The sequence below is a fragment of the Triturus cristatus genome, chromosome 3_2, assembly GCF_964204655.1.
Source record: "Triturus cristatus chromosome 3_2, aTriCri1.1, whole genome shotgun sequence".
Lineage (NCBI taxonomy): Eukaryota > Metazoa > Chordata > Amphibia > Caudata > Salamandridae > Triturus > Triturus cristatus.
The window spans coordinates 288428390-288450596 of record NC_140584.1 but is presented as its reverse complement, the minus strand read 5'-3'; the positions used below and the strand labels follow the sequence as shown (position 1 = coordinate 288450596).

General features: G+C 45.4%; 1 protein-coding gene across 2 annotated transcripts in view; it reads right to left on the bottom strand.

Annotated features, from left to right (window-relative positions):
• Window positions 1-22207, bottom strand: part of ASAP3 (ArfGAP with SH3 domain, ankyrin repeat and PH domain 3) — a 360613-nt gene that overhangs the window by 67024 nt on the left and 271382 nt on the right. For both annotated transcript variants that reach the window (XM_085647656.1, XM_085647657.1), the window contains 2 exons: window positions 7736-7803; window positions 5847-5957 (listed from right to left, as the gene is read on the bottom strand). In XM_085647656.1, the coding sequence (XP_085503782.1) occupies window positions 5847-5957; window positions 7736-7803 (179 nt within the window). The remainder of the gene's footprint in view (window positions 1-5846; window positions 5958-7735; window positions 7804-22207) is intronic.

Below are 22207 nucleotides of genomic sequence, written 5' to 3'. Positions count from 1 at the left end.
AGGTAGTTGGCGCCGAGACCCGAACCCGCAGTGTGGTGTTATTTGTTGCTGCCGCGAGCGCGCACAGCGAGGGCCGTCACCAGCGCTAGCGGCCCTGTAACAGCCCCGGCTCTCCTCGAGGAAATAAGCGGGCAAACACCAGTACTGCTCGACATGCATTGCCTGAGGTCCTGCAAAAAAGACACAGGGAAAAAAAATATATGGCAGCCAGTGGCAGGTCTCTGCAAGCCACATCAAAGATTCTGGAGGGTCTGAGGAGCTGAGAGATGCCTAAAAAACAACAACAGCTGAAAATAAATGACTCTTACTCGCATCCTGTAAACGCCTTATGTGGTCTCACAGGGATCTAAACTAGCCCCGTAGACTCACTCATATGGCCTCATTTACCATCAATACGCACATTGGCATAAGACTTACAACATTTCAACATTTGCACTAATCACATCAAAAGCCACCTCTCGAAAATACAAAGCTGGCTGTGCAGGCATAATCTGAAATTGATTTAGATCAATATCCGTAGCAGTTATAACGCAACAGCCAAAAAGCAGCCCAAAGTGCATACAAAATGTCACAGCTCTAAGATTCATGCCAGATAGCAAACAAACTGAAAACCAATTTAAAAAATCAATAGTAAAAGTATATAAACACCCTCAAATCAATAAAGAGACGTATTATATGGGAAGAGGATGTAGCCTAACGGCTAGAGCGGTCTAGCTCGAAGATGGGTTCATGTCTCGGCAGGGGACGCTCGACATCCTGCGATTCTGGGCAAATCACTTAATCTCTCCGTGCCCAACAAAATGAATGTGCCGGTCTGTAATGCAACTGGTGCTCATTTAAAGGGCTCTGATACTTTCGGGTCATGTTAGGGCTATCTAAAATTCCGAAAACAAACAATGTGCATCTTCACCAAGCTGTCTGCAATGCTGCTGAAGGACGGATTATGGGCGAGGACGGTTGAACACGTTTACGTCAACACTCATTAACCTTGACGGCTCCCATTCCACGCAGCACGTTCAGATCTGCCTGCATTTACTTCAAAGCACAGAAAGTGAACGCCCCTTTCTACCTTAAAAACAAACTAGTGTTACTGCTGAGGGAGACATGCACAGCACAAACTACCATCTGGAAACAAGTTGCGGCAAGAAAACCTCCACACTAGCTCGATCCTTCTCGGGGTTTGTCCGTGTCTATCAGAAAAAGGCCCAGCCCTCAAATGCTTCAATAACAGATTAATAACAAGCATTTACAATGCAATGGTCTCGGCATTGGTAAAGTTAGAGCTATTGGCATTGCTCATGACATTTTTTTTGTTTATGTTTTTGTTTTTAAAACATTTAAAGAAACAGCATTGTCATGAGCAATGCCAATAGCTCTAACTTTAACAATGCCGAGACCGTTGCATTGTAAATGTTTTTTTTTGTTCCTGACATAGGTCAGCTAATATAAGCTCACAAACTGAAACCAAGTCATCGAGAGCTAACTACAGCAGGAATTGCTGTCTATGTTTCGTATTGGATGTAATGGGCACAAATAACTGGAGAGTGAAAAAAATTGACACACATTCATAATCACTAATTAATGCAATAACTTGCAGACGAAGCACAGCGCCGAGTCGCTGAAGACGGACACAGAAACGATGGGCCTTTCGAAGATGTGGATGGGGTCCAGGTGCGAGACGATGCAGCCATCATTACATTTACTGCCAATCAACGATCTTTTTGTCTAGTCACCTGTGGCATATCTGGAAGAATCCACTAGCTCAGAACAGGTAGTTCTCCACTTAACTTAGATAGCACAATAAATCAGTACCCTAGCCAGTGATAGACTGAAACCACTACTAAGAGTCATCCACGTTTTGACAGCACAACGTGCTTGCCATAACATAAAACTGCTGGACAGATACGATACAGCCTCAATCATAATCTTAGAATATTCGGATGCAGGTTTAACATATCTGAGTCCTCAATCACCTAAAAGATCCTAACAACGCGTATCGAGCTGTCACAAAAATATCGTCCTTTCATCAATGCAAAACGAGTTCCAGTTAAAACAAGACAGGATAAGAGTATATATTCATGATCGAGAGATTTTTAACAGATGCTTTGTTTTCTGGGTCTTATAAATTGCCTATGCCGCGCCCAAAAAAAGTGTATTTAATGCCCGGGAGTCTGAAGTGGTGGGATTGTAGAGCACGACTGATGCCGATACTCGTATCCAGAAACTTAACTCTCTGTGCATCCTATCCACATCAAAATATTGACCAACTGTGAAGCCCTGCGCCCACACCCCACAAAACAGCATTCCTCATTTAGAAGACGGACACTCATTGAATTCCGAGCTTCTTCTGCGGTGATGGTCTTTTCCACAAATTACTATTGAAATCGGGTTTTCTACTCCCACTTTGATAGACCACCATCAATCACGTTGACCCAGATCGCTGTCCCCGGATAACCCCCATGTCGTCGCTTTCCCTGTGTCACCGGGCCTGAGCCTCCTCTGCGGTTACCTGGGGTGAGGCGTCGCTCCCCAACGAAAGGCAGAGGTGGTGGTGCTCCTTGGGGCTGTTCGTCGCCGTGGGACATCAGTCCGCACCGCTGCAGGGAATGTCCCCCAGGGGACCCAGGCAGCGGAGCGCACCTCCTGCGCTTAGGGGACTGGGACTGCGGGCTAAGCAGGGCCTCGAACTCCATGTGCCGCTTCAGAGTGGCACCGCACGCCATGTCCGCCGCCGCTTACACCGAGCCCCTGGGCAACGAGAGGACGGAGAGACGCCCGGACACAGTCAAGGGAGCGGAAGGAGATAAATCCCCACGCAGCCTACCGCCACCCTGAGCAGCACTTTCACTTTGACGAAGAAACAGCAATGGCGTCTCTCTCCCGGCAGCCTGCCAACCGTCTTCGATTGGGACGTCACCTAAACGTCACACAGGGTACGCCTACAACAGTAAAGCAGGGGGCTCCCCAGGGTCACACGCTCGTGTTTCCTATGGGACCGGCTTTTCTCCGGCCAAGACACTGGTACTTTTCCCAGAGGCTTATCTTCCGTTACTTGCCAGTAATAGGTCATGGGGCTGACTCCTCCACTTTTTTTTTTTTTTTTACATGGATGACGCCTTCGTTACAGTTGTATCGGCAATAGGCGAGACTTGTGATCCGTAGCGGCCATATTTAAACGACCAGGAACCTTAACAGTGTCATACTGCCTGAATTTTTTTTAAGGTGTGTTCAAAATCCATGTACTTAATTCCTTTTGATTTTTCATATTCATCTAGTTTGTATAACAATTCAAGGAATAGATTTGGTCGCTTTCAAAATACAATTCCTACGAGTAGACTGACCGTTCATAAGATTAATGTATCCTTACAAGCTTTGCAAATAAGTAGCTGCGGTTTACTGTGTCTGTAGGCAATGCATTGCATACAAACAAACCAGTGGCCTGCTAATCTGTCCTCCCGTGCGAAGATGTGGATGGGGTCCAGGTGCGAGACGATGCAGCCTCCGGGCTGGTAATCGTTGATGACGAAGGAGATCAGGTGAGGGAGCAACGCCGGGACACCACCGCCTTTCTCCGAGGCACAGCAGAAAATGCCTCGGAGAAAGGGAGTGTCCTTTTCGGATTGGGGGGCATGTTTTGCTGTTGTCTCCTCCCTGAGACTTCTCGCAAAAAACACGCCCCCCGATCCGAAAAGGACGGGGCATAATCGGAGTGACTGGACCTCTTCTCCAGTGGCTGGCCAGCATTTAAGAGGCCAGCCAATGGAGAACAGGAGAGAAAAGGGGCGGGTGCAAGCCCCTCTTCTCAAACTCATTAAATCTCGCGAGCGAGACTGCGCAAGCGCAGCCTTCGCTAGCCGAGACCTAAAAACCACCTACTAGTGAGATTAAAAGCAGTGCTTAATTTGAGCAGGTGGTTTCTGGAGCTGGGAGCCGGCACTTAATTGTCAGTGCTTAATTTGAGCAGGTGGTTTCTGGAGCTGGGAGCCGGCACTTAATTGTCAGCACTGGCACTTATGACAGTGCGCCACATGGTGGCCTCCAATAGTCTAAATTGTTAGACTTGCACACAGGTACTGTCATTAGCAGCACGGGCAGTGGGTGGTGCAAGCTGCAGTGGCACCTACATTTTTACAAATTAAGCTTAAATTAAGATTAAAAGATACCTCCTAATGGACTCTTGTCTTTCCTCCTCTTCACCATCCACCAAAATGACAGACGCCTCCCTTCCGAGACGAAGCAGCAAGAAAGCCAGTGCAGGATCCATAACCTTTGCTATTTCTTGCCTGCAACTTACACTGTATCAAAATACCATACACATGAAACTTTCCCATGCTTTATGATTACAGTGTTTTGAGCACCTTGAACACTGAATGATAACTTATGCCTATATCTAAGACCCGCGTATAATTAATGCCTTATCAAAATATCTAATGTACAACCAGCTTTTCCGCCCTCCTTTAATGAGCATTTTATTTATGCACCTTCGCAGTCATGCAATGCCTTATACATGTACCTATGTGGTGCTTGTAACCCATGCTTTTGTCCAATATGTTTTAACTGTCTGTTACCCTCTATACTACTACCACTGCATACACTCTTCTGTAAAATGTTCCAACATCCTTCTTATATTAAGTCCACACTATGGACTAATCAAAGAATACAATTTAATGCAGTGCGGTGCTTACTGAGGTCTTGGAAGAAGCAGAAAGGTTAATGATGCTGAAGTGTCATTCAGTGGCTAGTCTGAGTGTGGTACAGGCTGTGGTCCTTCATGGGTCAAACAACACAGGTGCAGCAATGACATCTACTGGCCATGTAGAATATTACATTGGTTGAGGTCCGAGACCTACGAGACAGACAAGCATTGGCATTGCCAATAGATCAGCTTATGAATGGGCTGTCAAGCCAGACCTAAAACTCCATGTATATTTTTGACTGCCTTTCTCCCATCTGTACTGCCGCCGGGAGAAACTACATAAATTATCTTGTTATCTAAGATACTTTAATAGCATTACAATGTCATGCATGTGCCCCTGGACGGTCAAGCTAAGGCAGCTGGATCAATAAACAAAAGGATCACAGCTATGTGGAGGGCAAGCACTTTTTTGGGAGGAAGCACACAACTTCTGCCCGATCAAAACATGTACTCCTGGCTTTCCAACATGTGGGCGGAGGCAGAGCCCCTCTCTAGTGATACTCACATTTGTGACAGGTGCACCAGACCGTAACAAGGGTGCAGAAATGAGACTCAGTAGCTAGACAGCATACGACTTTGCATTGGGTTCCGGTTCCTGAGGCCATAGGTGCAGGGGTGTAACATAGGCCCCTGCAGGGCAGGGGGAGGGAGCAACCCACCAGGGGGGCCCTAATCCTTCAATTGGGCCCCATTCAGCTCAAGGTCACTAAATATGTGTGAGATATGGAAGACTCGGGCCCCTTATCACATTCTGCAGGGGGGGGGGGCGCTCATAATTTCGCATTACTCCACAGAATAGATGAGCACCAGGGTAACAGCAGGTACACCGGTCTACACAGAATGTCGGTAACTGGTATCCAAGAGATACTGGAGTCCCTCCTTGTAGCGCCTGGACCCGTTTCAAGGTGGAACACAAGGAAGTGGCTCTAAAATGACACCCTGCTAAAAGAGCTATGTGCCTTGGTAACATCCTTTGAAAAACAATCATAAGGTTGTGATGGGACAAAGCGCTGTAGACTCAGGTGCAGGTAAAGACAGTACTATAGACCAGCTGCAGAAACGCTCATCTCGCACACTGACTCAAAACCCGTTTGGATCCCACGCACCATATACTGAAGTCGGAGAATGATACATTCTTCCCCAGACCCACCTTTTCATCCAAGTCATCCTCACTGTCGAAGGAGGTGCTGTCGGACTGCATGTCCCAGTTGTAATCCACATGCACTTGGCTGTTGAACTTCCCAGCCTGCACCTGCTCCAGCTGCAAGAGAGCAATCCAGGAGTGAGAAATGGATGCATGTGAGAGTACTCCATCCTATGTGCGCAAGAGCGCGCAGAACCCAGTGACTCCGGGTTATATTATACGTACGCTCCATCCTATACTGAGAAATACGGTCGCTCTCAATCACACACATAAGCAGTGACTTACTGCAATACCGGGGGTCTCCAAGCAGGAGTATACCTGCCAGGCTTTCCTATTCACAGCCCAGGCAACACCCTACTATGAGTCAAAGCATCCCTTTTACAGACGTCAGAAACTGCCCCAGACATACAGTATGACGACAGGAGGGAAATTGAATAATTTAGGAATCAAGTAAAAATCTTTTAAACTAGATAGACATTTACAATATTTACATTTCTAGATTAGTTGACACGTTAGATTTTAAGATTCCAAAAGGTGTTATTTTGGTGTCTAAAAATGTGTAGTATTTCTGTAAGAATGTATTCCTTGGAAAGTATTTTGACATGACACATTAGGTACAAGAGAAAATACAGAAAGCCCTCATAGCACAATCAAACAATGCATAAATCTATAAGAGGGATACCCTCCACAAGAGTCACCCAAAGAAGCACACATTTGAAGCTTGGTCCCAGGGCACTGCAGCCTCCTCTATCTTTTATTTCTATCTGTTCGCACCTTCTTTGTCACCCAGGCACAACACAAGTACCTCGGGGCAAGGCTCGATCACTCCCTCTAATGTCCCAGTGTGACAGCTGGGCAACCACATTTCGCTTCAGACACAGTCTGGACTGGTGGAGAGCCAGACATACTGCTCCTCCCAGCTATGCATTCCGACATCCTCAACTGCTTGTGTGTCTGACACTGACACAGATGTGCACACAGACCTGCCTCCCATAGGCACAACACAAACTCTTCTTTCACACTAGCTGCTTGGTGCGAGGTTGCTTGTTTCCAGTCCAGGGAGGACCTGGCTTGGCAGTTCGGGCTGGACTGTTCCCACAAGGAACAGGGTCAAGACTGATTTGCATATGAATGGGGCCAAAGGGGTGATCCCCTGAAACTGGTCCCAGGATGCTTTGTCCGGTCCAGGGAGGACCAGGCCTGGCAGTTCGGACTGGACTGTTCCCATGAGAAGCAGGGTCAAGACTGATTTGCATATGGGTGGGTCCAAACTGGGGTGGTGTAGCGAGCAAAAGAACGATGATGGATTCAACCCAGATCTGCGACTGGGGGCGAGTATCTGAAAAGTTTGCCACACTAGCTGCTTTGCATGCCTTCCTGGCACACTGATGGCATGTCAACTGTTTCAACACATCCACACACACTAGGCTTCTTGCAAACACAGGCATGATCTTCTTCCATGCGGAAAGCATGTAGCGTGCAGTGTGCCCTCTCCCCCAGACAGCTCCGAGGACATGGTCCAGGTGTGCCCCATTGGCTGCAGTGCACCAGCATGGCTGCTGTGGGTAATCTGTGATAATGACAGAACACACACAAGCAACTGTCCACTAATATCTGGCAGTTCAAGGACCCATTCACTCCGTGTGGTAGGTGCAGTGCACTGTGAAAGCATCAATCACGGCTGAGTGTCACATGTTTCACAGTGAGAAAGGCTGAGGGTTCTAACGCTACTTTATACCACCAGGTCATACCACCCATGCTGTGACAAAGCCGGTCATTATTTGGTTGAATATCTTCAAAGCCAGAGTTCTGTCCGACTCCTCACCAGACAGGCAGCTGTGCACAACCTTGCCAGGCCCCCCCTTAGCACACCAGCTGCAGCAGAGTATACATACCAGCCCCTCACACTCGGACATTTTGATCTTCTTTGCAATGCTCAATGCCGTCTCCCCCACTGCATTCACTGTTTGGAAAACAGAATATCTGTTACCGAATTTAAAGAAAAGAAATATCCTGCCACACATAGCATTTAAATATGCATACATTGAAGATGAATGATACGCAGAATGTAAAGATGACAACTCAAACAAAGAGAAATTGTTTAATTTTGCATTTCAGAGGGTCCTCTTTGTTAGTGAGTGCCAGGGAAATTGAGAGCTTCTGTAATGCTGGGTATATGAATGACCTTCGACAAGAGCATTGGGGTGAAAGACACTTACCTGTAACAGCTGCAGACAAAGGAAGCCATGTTTCACAGTTCAGCATTTCCTGTGTCCAGCTGCTGAAACTCCCTGGTGAACAAGGACTGAAGGTAACCTCTTGGGTCACCGATAAGTGAAGATAACTAAGTATCAGTCCAGATGACAATGTGCCCTCAAACCCAATGGCCGATCTGAAAATGCCTTCTACAGTGTGGTGCCTTGTAGGTTTCGAGTTGACTCCACCAATAGCATGTGCCCAGAAACCCTATAGACAGCAAACAAGAAGCTCTAGAATCAGACAGCTAGATTGCAGAGTGACAGACAACACTCGAGTCTAGAACAGGCTCAAGTTGGAAAAACCCCTACCCCACCTAAGTTTACCACTTTGACTGACTAACGCAAAACTGCTAAAGAACTGCTCTGCAGAGAACACCGTAGGATACACCAGTGGGGGCAGAGCGCCTAAGAGAAGGTGCAGCTTCCCTTACACATGTATTGGTCAGACAGCCACTGGGACTCTGACGGCATAACGAAGGCAAGGCTGCTACCCTAAGTTACTTGCAGTGTCTATTTCCTGCTGGTAAAGCTGGCGTGGGTGGTGCGTGTGTGGGTTCTAGGAGGGTTCACTGACAGAATATCGATGAAAAAATATGGAATGCAAAAATATCGACTCCCTATACTTCAAACAGGTAAGTATAAAAATATCAAAAATAAAATATCGATGTAAAAAATATAGTTGTACAAAATATCGATATATATATATATATACATATATATATATATATATATGTAAAAATAATAAATATTAAATATGTTCAATAATGAAATTCATATAAAAATAAAGTAGATTTAATATAAATGTTAACAAATACACTTAATTAAAAAAAGTTAAAACATACATAATATATATTTACTTTAAAACAATTAAACTATTAATTTTAATATGTTAAAATTATATACAACTGTACAAATATATATATTCTATATATCTACATATATCTATATATATATATCTACACACACATACATATATATATATATATATATATATATATACACATATATATATCTATATCTACATATATCTATATTCACTGAAAAAATCATAGGTTTCAGGCCTGATATAGTTAGGAATTAGCATTTAAAAAACCTTAGAAATTCGCTGAAAAAACCATAGGTTTTAGGGGCGTTATAGTTAGCTGGACATTTCACTCGTACAAAACCATTGAAATTCCTCCGATATAGTTAGTTGTACTAACTACATCTCACGCACCCGCAATCCACTGCTGATGATGTCACATATTACATCATTCATGACATGGTCAGTGACATCTCAAATGACATCACTGATGACATCATCCAGTGAATGTGGTTTGGTTCGTTATTTAAATATGTATTATATATATATAGCAATTTGCATTGAAGAATGATTGATTTATAAATATAAATATCTGGATGGAGGATTTAGTAGCAGTGTGATTGACTGTTTACTTGACTAATTTATAGTGTCTCATTAAATATATTGGATAGTGACTAAACTGTGTGAATATCTGTATCACTTTGTCAGTTGTTGTGTAAACTGCTGCACCAGTTGGTTACTAGCTACGTGAAAGTCTATATTAGTTATTGATTAGTTAACTGAGTATTTGTATGGGAGAGTGAATGTGTGTGTGGTTCGGTGGGGGGTTGTGACAGCCCAAAGATGTGTGAATAGTTGATTCAGTAGGTATATGAAGTTAAAACTACATGTTATAACAGTTGTTTGGGTGAGTGAATATCTTTATGGGTGTGGTGATAAGCGAATATATGTCTCAATGGTACATAGAAAGAGAAACAAGGGGGGGAGTAGAGAGGTTCCACTCAACGAGTGGTGGAGGTGGATACTTCCTCCCAACCAAGCGTACTTAAACAAAGGGATCCACCCGCATGTATAACATACCAAGAGATTCCCATTCATACCATGTGTGTCCCACGGTCGTGGAGAATACACATCTGTTGTTAAAATACCCCTCACACACCAAAAGGGCCCTTGGTGTCATGCTTCATCATAGGGGTCTTCCCGCCCCTCTACGGGACGGGGCGTGCTACGACCAGCGTGTACGTGGGAGCACTGTTCTTGGTAGGACTACTATGTGTAGTGCAGGGGTGTGCAAGGAAGGGTCAGGAGTGAGTGGAGAGTGATGTTAAAAAATACCTGGCTTACTGGACTAGGAAAAAATTTTTATTCTGCCATCTAAGCTGGTATTAGTAAAAATGTGGGGATGGAGGGTGTATGCCTCAATGAGCTTGACCTCCTGATGTCGACATGTTTCGAAGCTTACCCCAAGCTTCTTCGTCAGGACCTAAGAAGATCCCTTCCAACAATGCACTGTGATGTGGTGAGAAATAGTGGGTGTAAAAATAAACATAGGAGGTAAATAGCCTCCAAAAGTTGGTACCGCCCCACTGGGTCTTACGTACTCCTTGTGACTTGCTGCAAAAAGGATAATTTCCTCATGAGCTCATTTACCGGGTGGTTGAAGTGCCAAAATAGGCTACGCCTCCTAGGATCAATGTCCTGCTGGAAAAACCACCCCGGTCGGCTCCGTCCCGGTCGGCACCCGGTAAATGAGCTCATGAGGAAATTATCCTTTTTGCAGCAAGTCACAAGGAGTACGTAAGACCCAGTGGGGCGGTACCAACTTTTGGAGGCTATTTACCTCCTATGTTTATTTTTACACCCACTATTTCTCACCACATCACAGTGCATTGTTGGAAGGGATCTTCTTAGGTCCTGACGAAGAAGCTTGGGGTAAGCTTCGAAACATGTCGACATCAGGAGGTCAAGCTCATTGAGGCATACACCCTCCATCCCCACATTTTTACTAATACCAGCTTAGATGGCAGAATAAAAAATTTTTCCTAGTCCAGTAAGCCAGGTATTTTTTAACATCACTCTCCACTCACTCCTGACCCTTCCTTGCACACCCCTGCACTACACATAGTAGTCCTACCAAGAACAGTGCTCCCACGTACACGCTGGTCGTAGCACGCCCCGTCCCGTAGAGGGGCGGGAAGACCCCTATGATGAAGCATGACACCAAGGGCCCTTTTGGTGTGTGAGGGGTATTTTAACAACAGATGTGTATTCTCCACGTCAATGGTACATATCCAACAAACTAGAAAAATAAAGCCAGTGTATGTGTCAGTTGTTGTATATAAATAAGTATACACAAGACTCAGTGATTGTACTGTATGGATAACTGTATACTTGTAATAGTGATTTTATAACACACTAAGTATGAGTTACTATCTATATCAATAGATGAAATTGTGTTTTTATAAGTGTGTAGCTAAGTAAAAGGAAGTATGATCCATTGTTTGCATAAGTGAGTAGGATGACTTCATAAGTGATTAGGATGTGTGCTGGTGTGTAATGTCAATATAGGTGTATAAGTATATTTGATAGTGTTCTATTGATTATTGACAGCATGTATGAGTGAATCTATAGGTAAGTGATTAGATGTGTGTATAGATCTAGGAATCCCTGAGTGGGTGTTTAGAAACTTGTATTGGTGTGTCAATGGTTTCAAATATGGCACTCTGTATTTTACAGTAAGTGATGAAAGGTTATACTAGTGTAGGATGAGGTCTATCTGTCACGTCGATGATGTCATCAGTGATGTCATTTGAGATGTCATCAGTGATGTCACTGACCATGTCATGAATGATGTATTATGTGACATCATCAGCAGTGGACTGCGTGCGCGCGAGATGTAGTTAGTACAACTAACTATATCGGAGGAATTTCAATGGTTTTGTACGAGTGAAATGTCCAGCCAACTATAAGACCCCTAAAACCTATGGTTTTTTCAGTGAATTTCTAAGGTTTTTTAAATGCTAATTCCCAACTATATCAGGCCTGAAACCTATGGTTTTTTCAGTGAATTTCAAAGGCTTTGTAAATGACAATTTTTAATGTATTAATTGTTATACTGATTTTTTTTATTCTGATTTACTACATTTTTTAAACTATTTATTTTGAGACATTTTATTTTTTTAATTACATTATAATTACATTATACATTACAATACAAAATATACTTTCTCAGAATGAATTACTTTAGTTTAAATACTTTGCAAATAGGCAATAGAATTTTAAGTACAGTAGTTACAGTTGTTGCAATGGGCAACACAATTTCAAACACAATGCAACATTGAGCTCAATGTGAATTTCTAGTCAAATGCAATTAGTTACTTTATGGATTACTTTTCTAACCACAGGACTGGATCCTAGATTCAGTCCTTAGACATCTCCTGTAAACAGATGAGTAAAAGCTTTTTGGTTACAGTAGTGATTTTTAAGGAATATTATTGTATTTTAAAAGTTGACACTTAGAAATTATTTCACATAGAATCACCAATGTTATCCTATGGCAGAAAATTCACTTAGCAGGTAAGTAGTGTTATCGTTACTTTTTCTTACTCAGTGGTGGATCCTGGATCCAGCACTGGTGCATCTCCTGTAAACAGTTGAAAGAATGTGTTTAAGTCATACAGACGATTTTTTAGGAATATTTTTAGTTTGTGAAAATAGACACTTAGAAACTTTTCTGCTGAAAACCACACAATGGATTCCTATGGAAGGAAATACAAGTTACTGGTAAGTACGCTTAGAATTACTTTTCAGGGTCAGTGCTGGGCTAAAAGATGCAGCACCGGGTTCTCTCCTGATAACAGGTGGGTAAATCGGATTTCGTAGTTCAGCTGATTTTAGAGGAATATTTGTACGTTTCAAAAATCGACACAAACTTTTCTGGTGAAAACCACACAATGGATTCCTATGGAAGGAAATACAAGTTCCTGGTAAGTACGCTTAGAATTACTTTTCAGGGTCAGTGCTGGGCTAAAAGATGCAGCACAGGGTTGTCTCCTGATAACAGACGAGTAAATCGGAATTCGTAGTTCGGCTGATTTTAGAGGAATATTTATACAATGGTGAAAGAAGGGGGCGGGGCCTGAGGTGACGTGTGCAAACACGCCCTGTGGCGCGTTTTAAGTTGGGGAATTAATTCCTCTTCAATTCTGCGGTCCCCAGGTACCTCCAGTATGCGCCAGGGAGCTGCGTTGCAGAGAGGTGCTCAGAGGCCACGCACCTTTTTACAACACTCTGCAACGCAGCTCCGTGGAGCTTAGTGGAGGTACCTGGTGGGCTTCTTGGCCCCTAGGGGACCTCTGGATTGAAGAGGAATGAATTCCCCAACTTAAAACATGCCACAGGGCGTGTTTGCACACATCACCTCAGGCCCCGCCCCCTACCTTCACCACTGTGCAAACGAGCCCCATGGCGCGTTTTAAGTTTGGGGATTAAGTCCCCTTGAATCCTGCGTTCCCCTTGTGGCCAACTAGCCCACCAGGTACCTCCAGTAAGCACCATGGAGCTGCGTTGCAGAGAGGTGTCAAAAGGGGCGTGGCCTCATTACACCTCTCTGCAACGCAGCTCCCTGGCACATACTGGCGGTTCCTGGTGGGCTAGTTGGCTCCCAGGGACCCCCAGTATTCAAGGGGAATTGGTTCCCCCTCTGCAAATGCCCCAGGGGGCGCGTTTGCAATGTGGTGCAAGGAGGGGGGCGTGACCTACGGCCCAATTCCTTTTTTTTTTTTTTTTAAGAAGGGGGGCTGTGTAGCCCCCCTTATTTTTCTAATTTAAAAAAAAATATATATAAAAATCGGGAAGGGGGCCGCGTGGCCCCCCTCCCGAGGCCATAATTTGCCCCGGGGATACCATCTCCCTGGGCATGGTTCTTTTAAAAAAAATATATATATTTTGGAGGGGGGGCTGTCTTGCCCCCCTCCTGTGGCCACTTATGGCCCCGGGGACCCCATCCCCCGGGGCCGTTTCTTTTTTTTTTTAGGAGGGGGGGGCCGCGTGGCCCCCTCCCGGGCCACTACTAGTCCCGGGGACCCCATCCCCCCGGGCTGGCCCTCTTCATTGGGGGCCGTGGGGGAGTCCCCAATCCCCCCACGGTCCCAGCCGGCTCCCCGCGTCCTGCAGGAGCCGGCATGGCTTTTCCACATGGGGAGCAGCTAACATGCTGCTCCCCCTGTGGAAAAGCAATCTGCTTTCCTATTTGGAAGAGAGAGCAGGTTTCCTGCTCTCTCTTCCAAATAGCAAAGCAGTTTGCAATGACAGGGTGGGAGCCGCGAGGCTCCCTCCCTGTCATTACAAACTACAGTGTCCTGGGGGTGGGCACCCTGGGACACTGCAGGAGCTGGCCCTGAGGGGTGGCGGCCCCTAGGGCCAAGACAAGGCTCTAGGAGGGGGGCCGCACAGCCCCCCTCCCACATTTTGAAGACGCCCCAGTGGCGGTCCCCGGGGCTGGGGGGGCCTGAGAGCCCCCCCACCCAATTTTAATAAGCCCCGGGGGGTGGCAGTCCCCGGGGCAGTGCGGGGGGGATTGGGTCCCCCCCAAAACTATTTTTTGAAAATGCCCTGGGATTGGGCCCCCCAGGGGCCAATTACCAAATAAGGCGGGAGGCCGCGCTTCATTTTTTTTTCTTTTTGCGAAATTTGCGCTGGGTGCGCGAATCTCGCCGATTTTTTCTTTTAAAAAATGCTTTTTTTGGCCCTGGGGGTCCTTGTGGGACCCCCTGAGCAGGCCTAGGGGGTCAGGGTGTTTCTACCCTGCCCCCTTTTTGCGTTTTTTGTGTTTCTTTTGCTGATTGCTTGTGCCTCGGTTCTACCGAGGCACAAGATGGCCGCCAACACTTCCTGATTTGGAGTGTTGACAGCCAATTAGAATACAGCTCGTGCACGGCAGGGTGCGCTAAGGCTGCGCTGAGGGTACGCTGACCCTCCGAGGCCATAGATATATATGTACTTTTAAATGTCATTTTCTCGGGAACTACTGAACGGATTTACACCATTTAAGCAAAAGGCACGAGTCTGAACTAAGGACTACCTCTTTGCCAAATTTGGTGTAATTCCGTTGAGCAGTTCGGGCTGTAGCTGCGGCTAAAGGTCCTATGGGAAATTGCATGGGGAAAACGCGTTTTGGGATCCCCCTTTTTTCTCGACCCCCGCTTGACAAATCACCGTGAAACTTTCAGGATAGGAGCGGACCGGAGCTGGCCACAAGTTTTGAACATTTTGCGAAGATTCGTCAATCGGCGCCAAAGTTATTCCAAATAGAATGTTGCGGATTTCCTATGGAAAATAGGTTCTAACTATATCTACCGCGACCGCCAGTAGGATCTATATATATATATATATATATATATATATATATATATATATATATACACACACATATACCGTCACTCCACAGCTTTCTCTGTAAAGACGGAGACGGACCACAGACTGGTGCTTAAATGTTTTTACAGCCCGCTTCGGCCCTGACGCGTTTCGGCTCCAGATGAGCCTTGATTACATGACGATATATATAGATATATATATAGATAGATATATTACCTACTGGCGGTCGCCAGTAGGTAGTTATAGTTAGGACCAAGTTTCCATAGAAAGAGCATTTTTTGTTTTGCTTATAACTTTGGCGTTGTTTGATGAATCTTCATGAAATATTCCAAACTAATTCTTTGTTCATATCAGCTCCTATGTGGGAAGTTTGGGGGTGATTCGTCAAGGGGGGGGACGAAAATAAAGGGGGATCCCAAAATGTGTTTTCTCCATGTAATTTCCATAGGAAACTTTAGACAAGGCTACAGGTCGAACAGGTGAACGGAATTACCCTAAATTTGGCAGGGAGAAGGGTCTTGGGTCTAGAAAGCAAGCTTTTGTTTATTTGGTATAAATCCATTCAGTAGTTTTTGAGAAATATTGAAATTTACAGATATCGATATTTGGGAATTCTGCCTTCTGATTGGCTGAGGCGTTACGAGCACGAGCTTGCTGCTTATTGGTTGTGAGCGCTGCGAGCGGTTGCAACTAGGAAGTATTGGCTGGCATTTTGTCATTCCGTTGAAGCGAGTAAGGGGAAAAAAGGTCGAAAAGAGTAGGAAAGAGGAGGGTAGGAGCGCTGTGAGGTCTGTGGGGTGGTTAGGATGTGCTACACAGGGAGTGTGAAGCGATGTATTCACCCCTACCGGAGTGAAAGTGCTGTTTTGGCCAGAGTGAGATGGTGCTGAGGTGAGGTGCCGGTACACTCGGGGATGAAACATGAGCTGATTGCTGTAAACTGATGTGCTCTAGGCGCTGTAGGATACTGGCCGCTGTAGCATAGCTGTGCAAGTGGTGTTAGTATGGGTTTAGAGTTTAGCGGTGTGAGCTCTGTGGGGTAGTTAGAGTGTGCTATACAGGGAGTGTGAAGTGAAGTATTCAACCCTAGCGGTGTGAAAGTGCTGTTTTGCCCAGATTGAGATGGTGCTGATGTGAGGTGCCGGTACACTCGGGGATGAAACCATGAGTTGATTGCTGTAAACTGATGTGCTCCTGGCGCTGCAGCATACTGACCGCTGTAGCATAGCTATGCAAGTGGTGTTAGTATGGGTTTAGACTATAGCGGGAGTGGGAAGCAAACTACTCACCCCTACCGGTCTGAAGACTCGAATGGAGTGTTTTAGCAAGCAGGAATAAATAAATAATCGTGAAGAATATAATGCAGAATGTTGCAATGCCACAGAAGACAAATGGTGAAATCAGGTGTGTTTAAGAAAGTGGCTGTATGGGATAAAGCAATGGAGTCTGCAAGTTATATAAAAAGTGTCTTTATGTAAGTGCCATAAATGGAACCACTGGTGCAAGAGCTAAGGCATCCAGCTGAGACAAACTCCAACCGCTTCTGCTGTATTCAAAGCTAAGCTTCTGCATAGGTCAATTCCACATTACTGTTACAGTTCCATGTGACATAAACAATACCTATTAGACATGAATGACTGTAAATTGTAGAATGAAAATAAAGGTAGGATATGATTACCACACTTTGCCAACCAGTTCCTAAACAATGCCATATTTTTTGATCTTTATCGCCAGTTCTTGAGCAGAGGCTGAGCTAATTTGTGCGAACGGGCTTCGTGGATAAGAGGCAGGCAGAGAGACGTGTGTATAAAGAATAGATATGGTTTCAAAATCGATGTTGGGTTTAGGCTAATTTAGCAAGAAAATAGCGTATTTGCATAGGCCATACATCATCCATCCCTGGTTAGTGTGGAGAGGTAAGGGCCAATAATGAAAACAGAGTTCAAATGCCTAAGCATACTTAGAAAGTTATTATATGAAAATAGTTCATTTGAAGTGTATTAAAAAATTTAATGGGAAAAAGTCAAAAAAGTTGGAAAAAATCAATCCAAGAATAAAGTGAATTTCTTACAAGTCTTGGAGATTGCAGTCCGGAAGTTCTTCTGCGGCTTGAGATGCGTAATGTTCCAAGAGGCGATTGTTGCCATTGTGTGAGAAAAGCAAAGCGATCCAATTCATATCCTCGAAGGGACAGTAATGTTCCTCTAATATTGGAGCGGCAATTTGAATTGGCAGGCAATCTGCGATGTTGTCAAAGGTCGCACGTTGCAGGAGATCTTATGCGGCTGCGCAGAAATCCCATTCCGCCAAGATACCTTTTTGCGTTGCATCTGCCATTGCTCCACTGCCCGAACAATCAAGTTCATGGTTTTCAAGATACTCCACGACCTGCTGGATATCGGGAGCGTTTGCAGGGATGATGGCAAGGCATAGATCCATTCGCCAGTCGATTGGGCAAGTTTTGCAATAAAAAGATGGCTGCACGCAGATTGCATATGTGTAAATAAATGTCATGTTGTAGCTGGCTCCGATAATAGATAGAGACAGGCAGCCGAAAAGTTGTTCCATTTTTTCAGGGTATTGATGTAGCTTTGCGTAGAGGCGTATTCTGTCGGACATGCTTGTTACCACAGGGAGCTTAGCCATTTTTAACAAGCTAAAATAGTAGTAGGATGGCCGCAAACAGAGCGAGAATTATGGGCACTGTTGCTGTTATTCCAGAGATGATCGAATGAATGGAGTCTGGTATTAGACTAAAAACAGTTTGAAAGCCTGTGAGAAGGCCGGAGGGGACAATGTTAAAAAAGTGTGCCAGACCTTAAATGTCAGATGTATTGAAAATTGTGTAACAATTCACAAAGTGTAATGGGAGGTTCGTATTTAAAAGGGAGTGTATTTTAATTGCGGTTCGTGCTATCTGCAGTCGATAAATTACTTTTGGAGCAGTGAGGGACACTTCTGTTTGAAACAAAAGCTCTTCAAGTTTGCTCCGTTTAATAAAATCTGTTTTCAAAGTGGGGATTGAAGGCCAAGTTGAACTTCGGGAGTTACTTTGTGTGGGTGGGAATAGAGATTGCCAGAGGAAGTTATCCGGTTTGAAACAGTAAGGACATACGGTATGCCAGCTCACATTGCGCAGCAGTCCATGTTATTAAGAAGCAGATAACTGCCGTTAGAAAGCTGTGTGAATGTTGGTCTGATTGTGGGAGTTGGCGTGCTTTTAAGAAAGCATGCACGATTGGGGGCTGTAAGCTTAGAAGCGTCGTGCAGTTGGACATTCTTGCATAGTTATGAATGATTGCCATTGTGGTCCCACTTTTCACCTGTGAGAATATGTAAATGGGAGAAACCACTGCTGGTGAATAAACACGCTACCTTATAGAATCACATACAACATGACAAACAACATGTACACCTAGCAGACACTACGTACTGTGGGAACCGTGGCTAGCCATGTAAACAAACCAAACATGGCATGGCACCTCTGCCACACAATGCAGAATGAGGGGAGAGATGGGAGCAAAGTATGTGCGAAGGTGGCAAGTGATTCTCGATTATAAAAGTATACAATGCAAAGTGTTGAGGGGATGTGCCGGACAGACTTAAGTATGTAGAGCACAAACATTTACATGTCAACATACACTGATGGCCTATTGAGTGAAGTCGACAGTGGACGCAACCATGATAGTACAGTTAGTAGGGAAGATTACGAAAACATGGCGCGTACGTGCTCCCCCCCCCCCCCACAAATCTTTAGCGTAGTGGGCTGGCTCAGCGTACGCAAGGCTAGCGTAGGGGTATGAATAAAAGGCACGTTTCTGTGGGTGTGGTTCTTTTCCGGAATGGCGAACATGTCTGTCAGGTCTGTGCAGCTTACACCGCCATGAGGCTGACGCCGTGAGTGAAGGTGGCAGCGGGAATAATGCTCTCAGCCTGCTGCAACCCAGAAACCGTAATGGCCGCAGCGACGCACATATGCCCCACAGTTCACCTTTCGACACCGTCGTATGTGAAAGAGGGCCCACCACGTGCCGGCGGAAGCTTTTGGGCTGTGGTCTGCAAGCTGGGAAGGCTCCTGAGATCAACGTTGGCTACCGCGACACAGGCAGACAGCGCCCAGCCTGAGGCCCAGCACAGTGAAGTGCTCTGTATACTACTAACACAGTAGTCGAAGAGGTACCAACAGTGGAACTGTGTCTTGATCCCACAATGGACGATGTTAGAACTGCATCTGAGAGTGCAGATGAAGGTACTCCTTTCGACCAGCTGTAACCAACTCTAGGTCCCAACAGTGGAGCGGTGTCTTGATCCCACAATGGACAATGTCCGCTATTACCTGCTGCTTGTGGGTTTTCACAGAAGTCCCTGCGTTGACGTGCATCAGACTCTGTGCTTCGTAGCTAAGTGCTGCACATGATTATTGTGCTTGTTTGACACTTGTCGGTGGAGTACACCGCGGTACAGCAGGTCTGAACAGTGGAACGGGGTCTTGATCTCAGAATGGACGATGGTAGAACTGCATCCGAGAGTGCAGATGAAGGTACTCCCTTCGAGCAGGTGCTACCAACTCTAGGTCCCAACAGTGGAACGGTGTCTTGATCCCAGATTGGACGATGTCCGATATTACCTGCTTCTTGGTTTTCACCAAACTCCCTCCGTTGAGGTGCATCAGACTCTGGGCTTCCGTAGCTAATTTCTGCACATGATTATTGGGGTTGGGTGACTGCAGCCGGTGGAGTACACCGCGGTACAGCAGGTCCGAACAGTGGAACGGGGTCTTGATCCCACAATGGACGATGTTAGAACTGTATCTGAGAGTGGAGATAAAGGTAGTCCCTTCGACCAGGTGCAACCAACTCTAGGTCCCAACAGTGGAACGGTGCCTTGATCCCAAAATGGACGATGTCCGATATTACTTGCTGCTTGGTTTTGACAGAACTCCCTCCGTTGAGGTGCATCAGACTCTGTGCTTCCGTAGCTAACTGCTGCACATGATTATTGGGCTTGGTTGACTGCACTCGGTGGAGTACACCGTGGTACAGCAGGTCTGAACAGTGACACGGGGTCTTGATTCTGTGATTGAGGATGTCAGAAGTTAGTTTGTGAGGATTTCTGTGTACCCACTCCGATCACGTACAACCAACTGCATGCTTCTGAATCCAACGGCATGTGGCTGTGAGGCGTTAATGACCACTGCCTCTGGCCTACAGTGCGGTCAGCAGGGCTCACAATTCAGATCGAGTGGTGATTGTTTAATTACAGAATGCAGTAGGCAACTAACTACAACGTCTATTGAAATATACACAATAGCCTTTTAGTATACTTGCTTGAAGACGTTTTTTAAGATGGCTTACAGGTCTAGTACAATGACCAAATTCTTCTTGGTAGTGGTAAAGAACACTGAATAACAGTGTACACAGTGGACAGCAGAGATCGCAATTTGAATTGTTTTGATTTATTTATTGCAGAGTTTTGTGTAATTTATGTTGTATTTTGTGAAGAGGATGTGAAAAAAAGTATTCATGGAAGACTGTGCTCACTACTGCCTTCAACTTATACGGCAGACAGCAGTGTTCAAAATTCAGATCGAGTCAATATTGTAGATGACGCAGTCCTGTAGGCAAAAGACATTGCTCCAGTGCGCTCTGTCCGCACCACTCATACGCATCATCACTGGGTCCGCACACGGTTTTTGTTGCTTCGCGTACGGCAAACTGGGCAGCTCAAGTCAACGCCACGTGGCTGTGGGCCCTTGCTGACCACTCTCTGGTCTACACTGCAGACAGCAGTGTTTACAATTCTGATCGAGTCGCTATTGCAGATGATGTAGTGTTGTAGGCAACAGACATTGCTCCAGTGTGCTCTGTCCGCCCCACGCATACGCATCATCACAGGGTCCGCACACGGTTTTTGTTGCTTCGGTAACGGCAAACAGGACAGCTCAAGTCAACGCCATGTGGCTGTGGGCCCTTGCTGACCGTTCTCTGGCCTACACGGCAGACAGCAGTGTTTACAATTCAGATCGAGTCGCTATTGCAGATGATGTAGTGTTGTAGGCAACAGACATTGCTCCTAGTATGGCCCGCCCGCAGCATCGCTGGCTGTGCACATGCTGAATGCTTTTGATGTGGCTATCGAAGTGCACTAGACCTGATGGACCCTTTATGATACAATCTTTTTGTAAATTATTTCAGATCTACTGCCTGTATCTTAGTATACCACAAGTTATGGTTGTTTTTTTACGATAGAATCTTTTCTGTATTATTTCACATCTAGTGTCCCTACCTTACTGCAGCATAAACTATTGACCCTTTTATTATTGAATCTCTGTGTGTGATCCAATGATTACTGTTGTAGTTGATGCTAGCAGCAACCATTCCTTGAGGGCTGATTCACACTCACCCCACACGCATCCAGCACAGACGTCACTGGATATTTGACCTTGGTAATAAAAAGGAGTCGAGCGCACATGCCCGTACCCACTTCCACTATCGATCGGTGTCTGTGTGTTCATTATGTATGCATGATACTGCCCCTGGGCCGTACCACATTACATTGTGCTGTGGACAGCGTATGCCACCATGTTACCTCTGGCAGTGGGGAAAAGTTCTGTTATGTAGCTTTTAGATGCATGGCTATCACACGTGGAAGGCTGCTTTACAGAGCATGAATATTGATGAAGATGGTGGTTGCATGTTGTGTGTACTGTCAGATATGTGTACATAGCAAAAAGTTTTCAAAAAAGCTCTGTAAGCAGAAGAGGAGTCTCTCATCAAACGCTGTGGAAAGAATGGCGAAAATGGGTGGGGTCCTCTAACTGTTACAATGGGAAATGTTATGAACCAATCAAATGCTTTTCTTTAAGGTCACATGGCAATCGCGCAGCGAGCGCGCAAGGAGTCCGCACCCGACGTGATTTTGAGAAAATATTA